At 55.1% G+C, this 7,141-nt stretch overlaps 1 protein-coding gene across 1 annotated transcript in view; it reads left to right on the forward strand.

Moving 5' to 3' along the window:
- Positions 1–7,141, forward strand: part of Rnf207 (ring finger protein 207) — a 14,395-nt gene that overhangs the window by 2,142 nt on the left and 5,112 nt on the right. The window contains exons 3-15 of the mRNA XM_005353645.3: positions 1,117–1,261; positions 1,347–1,428; positions 1,501–1,576; positions 1,666–1,791; positions 2,052–2,098; positions 2,852–2,924; positions 2,999–3,067; positions 3,491–3,559; positions 3,642–3,739; positions 4,315–4,501; positions 4,639–4,824; positions 5,061–5,112; positions 5,392–5,509. Coding sequence (XP_005353702.2) covers positions 1,117–1,261; positions 1,347–1,428; positions 1,501–1,576; positions 1,666–1,791; positions 2,052–2,098; positions 2,852–2,924; positions 2,999–3,067; positions 3,491–3,559; positions 3,642–3,739; positions 4,315–4,501; positions 4,639–4,824; positions 5,061–5,112; positions 5,392–5,509 — 1,328 coding nt within the window. The remainder of the gene's footprint in view (positions 1–1,116; positions 1,262–1,346; positions 1,429–1,500; positions 1,577–1,665; positions 1,792–2,051; positions 2,099–2,851; positions 2,925–2,998; positions 3,068–3,490; positions 3,560–3,641; positions 3,740–4,314; positions 4,502–4,638; positions 4,825–5,060; positions 5,113–5,391; positions 5,510–7,141) is intronic.

Below are 7,141 nucleotides of genomic sequence, written 5' to 3' on the forward strand. Positions count from 1 at the left end.
AAGGTTTGCCAGATCAAAGTTCTAGTCACTGCCCTGGGCTGTACCCCAAGCCCTGGGACTGCCCCCGAAGTCCTTATACACGCCCTTCCCCTCTGAGTTATCACTTCAGGTGGCCAAGGACACCTGAATGGTCAGTGTGGTCATGAATAGTCTCTTCTCCTCCTGCCTTCTCCCACTGTCCCTGGCTCCCACACCCCCTTGCGACTCGTGCCAGCCGCTGAAGTGGCAGCCTTGTACACAGTTGGCTCCTGTTGGGGAGGAGGGGCTTGTAGGAGCCGGGATGATTGACATAGCCCAGGACCTATGATTTAGCCTAGTTTGCCAGGCTGGGAAAGGAAGATGTGCGGTGAGGCTGCCTGTGGGGCCGATGGTCAGGACCTGGCCAGGATGCACACCACCGTGTGGTAACTACTGAGAGTGCCACAGGGGCCTGATAGGCTTACCATGCGGTTTCTGCCTACCGTCTCTGGCAACTACGTTTCCAAGGCTCTGCCCAGGGTTCTGCCCTTCCTACACCCACTTGCCTAGCTAACCTTGGTGTCTTCATCTTTTTCATCTTTTTATGTGTATGTGTGTTTTGCCTTACTGTATATCTGTGCACCAAGTGGGTGCTTTTTGTCCTCAGACGCCAGCAGAGGGCTTCGGCTCTTCTGGGACTGGAGTTACAGACAGTTGTGAGCGCCCGGAATTGAACCCCAGTCCTCTGGAAGAGCAGCCAGTGCTCTTAACTGCTGAGCTGTCTGTCCAGACCTAATGTCCTCATCTTAATTTGGGTGTATAAGGGTTCAGTGAAGAGGGGCAGGGAGGTGGCGCAGCACCGGAGAGCCCTTGCTGCCACGCCTGCAAGACATCAGTTTGATTTCCAGAACGCACAAGGTGGAAGAAGGGAACCAACTTCCATTCTCATGGCATGGCACTTGGGCACTCACCCCCATAAACAAGTGAATGAATGCATATAATCTTTAAATGTTAGAGAGTTCAGCTGCTGGGGACTGCGGGGAGGAGCTTAGCCGAGCCCCTTTCCTGGGCTCAATGACACACGGTGGCTGTGGTTCAGCTGAGTCCAAGAACTCTGGCCCGAGGAGCGGGCGGCCTGAGCCAGCTCTCGGTCCCCAGGACGCAGAGACCACTTATTTCTGCAACACCTGCGGGCAGCCGCTGTGCGCACGCTGCCGCGAAGAAACGCACCGCGCGCGCATGTTCGCAAGGCATGACATTGTAGCCCTGGGCCAGCGCCCCCGCGATGTGATCCAGAAGTGTCGTGAGTGAGGCACACCCCGGTCAGGGGTGGGAACCAGGTGGTCATGTCTCAGGGGCTCTCATCACCGCCCCCGCCCTCTCCGCAGCGCTCCATTCGGAGCCCTACATCATGTTTTCCACCGACAAGAAGTCGCTGCTATGCATCCGCTGCTTTCGGGACATGCAGGGGTGGGTAGTAGGAGCACGCAGGGAGTGGGCGGGGCGTGGGTGGAGCGGGTCTTATTAGCTGCCTCTCGGCAGGGAGAGCCGGGCCCACTGTGTGGACCTGGAGTCAGCATACGTGCAAGGTTGCGAGAGGCTGGAACAGGCGGTGCTGGTGAGAGGGGGAAGCAGGGAGCTGAAGCAGGGTGGGGGTGGGAGCTGGGAGATCCTGGGAGAACGGGACTGAGACCCTGCTGTCCCCAGGCAGTGAAAGCTCTGCAGACAGCCACGAAGGAGGCCATCGCGCTGCTACAGGCCATGGTGGAGGAGGTGAGGCACAGCGCAGCTGAGGAGGAGGCGGCCATCCACGCCCTCTTTGGCAGCATGCAGGTGAGGGGTGGGGTCAGTAATTTCCCAAGTACCTTCCCGGAGTGTACAGTGTCGTGCCAGGTGTTCCATCAAGTTGAGTTAATCACAGTTGCCTGGAGAGTTGCCAGAGGCTAGCCTAGTCTGGAGTTAGGTTGGTGGCAGGGTCGAGGAAGAGTGTACAAATGGTGACACTTAAGGTTCAGGTGCCCATGCCCCAAGGCGTTATGGTAGGAGATGACAGAGCCATCAGATGCAGGTCAGTGATGGGCTATCTCTCCCAGGACAGGCTGGCCGAGAGGAAAGCTCTGCTGTTGCAGACCGTGCAGAGGTGAGTGATGGAGAAATCCTTGTCCCCCTGCCCTTGACCTCCAGATACCCAGCTCTGAGCCTGAGCCTCGGTTGCCTTATGTGGTGGACAGGACACACAGGTGACTGCCATCAAAAGTGGGCAGGGTGTTCACAGAGAAGGGGCTACAGGACTAGTGGAGAAGCAGCCCTGGTGTGTTCCTGTAAGGGTAGCTCTTGGAAGGTAGTGATGGGAGGGTCAGGAGTTCAAGGCTAGCCTGGGCTACTGGAGACTCTGCTTTAACAATCAAAACAGAACAGAAACAGAGCTGAGGAGATGGCAGTCAGTAAAGGCCCTGTCGCAGAAGCACGAGGACCCAGAGCACATCCCCAGCACACACTTTAAACATGCAGTGGGCATGCCGATAATCTCAGCCCTGGGGAGGCAGAGACAGAGGATCCCTGGGGCTCACTGGTCCCAGCCTAGCCAACTGGTGACCTCCAAGTTCAGTAAGAGACTGTCTTAAAAAATAAGGTGGTGGGTTATTGAGGAAGACGCCTGATGTAGAACTCTGGCCTCCATACGTACATGCATGCATATATGTGTGCAGATGCAATCTGACACACGGAACAGGCACACATGTGAATACAGAAACACCACACACACACACACACACACACACACACACACACACAGGCACTAGCAAAAAGACAGGGCTGCAGAATTGAAGATCCTGCAGGTGGGGCAGGCATCTGTTCCCCTGAGATCAAACAGCCTCGCCTGCCCTTCTCCCAGCCAATATGAAGAGAAGGACAAAGCCTTCAAGGAACAGCTTGCCCACCTGGCCTCCTTGCTACCCACCCTACAGGTAAGGGTTGAGGGTGTGTAGGGCTGGACACCCCAGCCCACAGTCCAAGCCCTGAGCATGGCACCCTCCTTCAGGTTCACCTGGTCATCTGTTCATCCTTCCTCAGCTTGGCCAGCAAGGCTGAGTTTCTGGACCTGGGTTATGTGAGTGTCTCCAGCTCTTTCAGGGCCCTCTCTTCCCACCTAGAGTCCGTCCTGCATAGAGGGTCCCTGTCTCACATCACTGCAGGCATGACGGGGGGGGGTCCTCTGGACGTCTCTTCCCCTCCATTACAAGCTTTTTGGGGCTCAAGTGAATGAATACCTTTTAAAAGCACACAAGCCTCCATCCCACCAAACTGCGGTGTCTGTCTGCGGGAGCCCCACCTCCCTTCTTAAGGATGTGGGCGGTGCCTGTGTATGGACCAGTCCTAGAGGAGGGTTGAAGCACCAAAAGAGAGACAGATGAAATGACAGACTAGCCCCAGAGCCTTGAAATTCTCCATTTCTCTCTCCCGCCCTGGCTATCACCTCCTGTCACATCCCCACCCCACCCCACCCTTGTCCTGAGCTCTTCCCCCATAACAGGAGCTGATGGAGAGGCTGCAAGGCGTCGTCACGCGCCCGCATCGCCTAAGACCGGCTCAGAGCAGCAAGGTGCGCAGGCCTGGGGTCGGGGGTCTGGGCCCGGAGACACCGAGGCAGGGGAGAGCCGCTCATGATCCAATCTCCGGTCCAGATCGCCAGCGATCACCGCGCAGAATTTGCACGCTGTCTGGAGCCGCTGCTACTTCTGGGGCCCCGCAGAGCCGTGTCCACCGTGGGCGTCGCCAACACGTGAGCCCTAACCAGGAGGCCGGGTGGCCGGGAGGGATCACCGAAAAGGCTCCCGCACCACCCTTCCCTGCTAAGTCCGACGACAGTCTGAGAGGGAGGGAGAAACACGAAAGCGCTTGAGGACGCTGGGGCAGGAAGCCCCAGACAACTGAGAGGAGCGACTGGGCGCTCTTCAGCTTCACAGTCTCCTCCAGCAGGCTGGGCAGGACGCTCTCTGGGTGCGGAGTCACTGTGAATCAGACTTCCCCACTCGGTTGAAAGCCAGCGTCTCTTCGGAGGGGTTAGAAGTAGTGAAATCGACGTGTGGGTCCAAGAGAGACTACTTCTTAGTTCAGATCTGAGACATGGGAGTGAGCCATACCTAGTTGTGCCCAGATCCAACCTGGAGGGGAATCCTCTCAGAAATCACTTCATTAAGTGGGTGCTCTTACCTTGTCCTTGCCTGGGGCCCTTGAGAGCTTCCAGGAGTCTACCCTGTAGTTGGGTTGAGGGGACAGTGCCTCCCTGAGCAGCCAAGGGGGTTAGGGGAAGGGAAGACCGGTCTGCTACCCTATGCAGACTGGCTCTCTCCACAGGTTGGCAGGGAGCTCAAGCCCCAAGGTGCTGAAGACACCCAGCTGTCTCTCCCCAGTGGGAAAGATGCCAGGGTCACCTGTCCAGAAACCCTCACCCCACCGTTCCATCAGCACAAAGGTGCTCTTGGCTGAGGGCGAGGACACACCCTTCACAGAGCACTGCCGACATTATGAGGATTCCTATCGGGTGAGGGGGCTGGGCGTCAGCAGGGTTGTGAGGTCCCACCCCTTCCTCACTAAGATCCAGTTGTTGGGGGGGGGCGGAGGAGAGGACTTGAAAGACACTGCTCCACTGGCGGGTTCCATGCCCCACTTCTGCAACAGGGTCTGCAGGTTGAGGTGCAGAACCTGAAGGACCAGGTTCAGGAATTACACAGAGACCTCACCAAGCACCACTCGCTCATCAAGGCAGAGATCATGGGGGACATCCTACACAGGTCCCTGCTGCTGGACACACAGATTGCTTCTGAGTATGCCTCCATGGAAGGCATGAGAGCAATCTTCCAGGAGGTAACCTCCCCCAGAGTTCTACCTAGCTTCCTGCAAAGGCACGTGGCCACTCCAAGGCAGGAAGGGGACAGCACAGTGCCTGGCATGGTGCTCTGCCAGACCTTCATGCTGTGAGTTCTGTGCCTGGAGAAATGTGAACCAGAGTGATGTGTGTGGCTGTACGGCTCCTGGAGCAGAAACACCGTCAGTGAAATTCCTCCTCCCCACCTCAACCAGCATTGCCACTCTTCTTTCAGATTTGGGAGGACTCCTACCAACGAGTAGCTACCCAGCAGGAGATTTATGAAGGTCCCCGGCAGTGGCTGCTCAACGTTAATCCACATTCGAGAGGGGAGGGAGCCGGTCAGCCACTAACCGCGCATGCATATCTCCTGCTTTCTTTCCCCTAGCGTTTGGCTTGGCTCTCACACCTGCTTTGGAGGGTAGCAGCCAGTGAGTGGGGTCTCCACACCACAAGCTGCTCCTTTTGATCACAGAGGTCATTGGCAGTTGGGATCTCTAGATGGTACCAAACTTAGGAGCGGGGGTCTAACACCAACAATCAACACTTTGACACTGGCTTCACAGCCCAGCTCCATGACCTTCTCCAGCTGAAGCAGGAGAATGCCTACCTGACCACCATCACTAAGCAGATCACGCCCTACATCCGCTCCATTGCCAGAGTGAAGGAGCGGCTGGAGCCCAGGTGAGAATGTGTGTAATGTGTGTGTGGGGGGGGAGCCAGCATAAGCTGGCAGGTTCTTGCAGACCAGGTACTAGAATCTGTGAGTCTGCCAAGGAAGTGGCGGTGCACTCTAGAGGCTCGGGCAGGAGGATGGATCACCGTGAGCCTGGAGTTAGACTTCTACTTAGCCAGACTTCATCTCAAACAAAATAAAGACTCCCCCCAAAATGGTAACTGAGCAGATTGAGACCCTTCTAGATACAAGCTAGCCCTTCAACCCTCAGGACATCAGATCAGGAGAAACTCGAACTGTCATGTGAGTCTTCTGTAATCCCAGCAACCTCATCAGCTCAAGGCTGACCAGCCAGGTGTGGACCAGACCCTCTCAGGCACAAGAGTGTTATGAGCAATCCAGACTGGGTGGTGCAGACCTGTCACCTCGGCTAGTCATGCCTCGCATGAGTGAGACCCTGGGTTCAGCGGAGTGAAGTGTTGACTACAGATGTGTGGAGTCCAGGGGCCCTGCCTGTCTCCTGGGCCCTCCCACTTCCTGTTTGGTAGAGCCCATATTCCAGCTAGAGTGTGAATTACTTCTGGAGTGAGGTCTGTGTCCAGACAGCATGGATCAGAAAATTCTTTCTATTCCCCCTCACACTTGACCGATAGTTCGAGTTTTAAATTCTGGATTTGAGATTCTAGACTGGAAAGAATTGGGCTTTGGAGGTGGGGGCTTTATTCCTTCCAGTTGCCAGGGATGTCCCCAAGCCAGCTGAGTTCTTCTGGCCCCAGCCCTTACTGAGACCTACTACTCTTCTTAGAAGCTTGCAGACTTCTGTCTTGCCCATGTCTTGAATTTCACACAATGAGGTGTTTCTAGCCATGGGATGGGTGACAATGGTTTCTCTCAATCTGGGAATTCCTATCTTTTGGTTTGGGATTTGGAATACTCTTTAAAATCAATTGCTGGCTTGACTGAGTCTTTATTTAGTGTCCCTATGATGGGACACAGGCCCTCCACCTGAGTCTCTTTTTAGTGTCCCTATGATGGGACACCAGCCCCCCACTGTACCATCTCTCTTTGCTGTGCACTTTCTGGACATTTCCTTCGTTCCTTTCTTCCTTCCTTTCCTTCCTTTTTTTGATTTTTTAAAAATATTTATTATGTATACAATGTCTGTCTTTGTCTATGCCTGCAGGCCAGAAGAGGGCACCAGACCCCATTACAGATGGTTGCGAGCCACCATGTGGTTGCTGGGAATTAAACTCAGGACCTTTGGTAGAGCAGGCAATGCTCTTAACCTCTGAGCCATCTCTCCAACCCCCCCCTTTTTTGATTTTTTATTGAGCTCTACATTTTTCTCTGCTCCCCTCCCTGCCTCTCCCCTTTAACGCTCCCCCAAGGTCCCCATTTTACTCCCAATTTACTTGGGAGATCTTGTCTTTTTCTACTTTCTACTTGCCATGTATGACTCTCTTAGGGTCTTCATTGTTGTCTAGGTTCTCTGGGACTGTGATTTGTGGGCTGGTTTTCTTTGCTTTATGTTTAAAAACTACTTATGAGTGAGTATAGCCGGGCGATGGTGGCGCACGCCTTTAATCCCAGCACTCGGGAGGCAGAGGCAGGCGGATCTCTGTGAGTTCGAGACCAGCCTG

The sequence above is a fragment of the Microtus ochrogaster genome, chromosome 10 (assembly GCF_000317375.1).
Source record: "Microtus ochrogaster isolate Prairie Vole_2 chromosome 10, MicOch1.0, whole genome shotgun sequence".
Lineage (NCBI taxonomy): Eukaryota > Metazoa > Chordata > Mammalia > Rodentia > Cricetidae > Microtus > Microtus ochrogaster.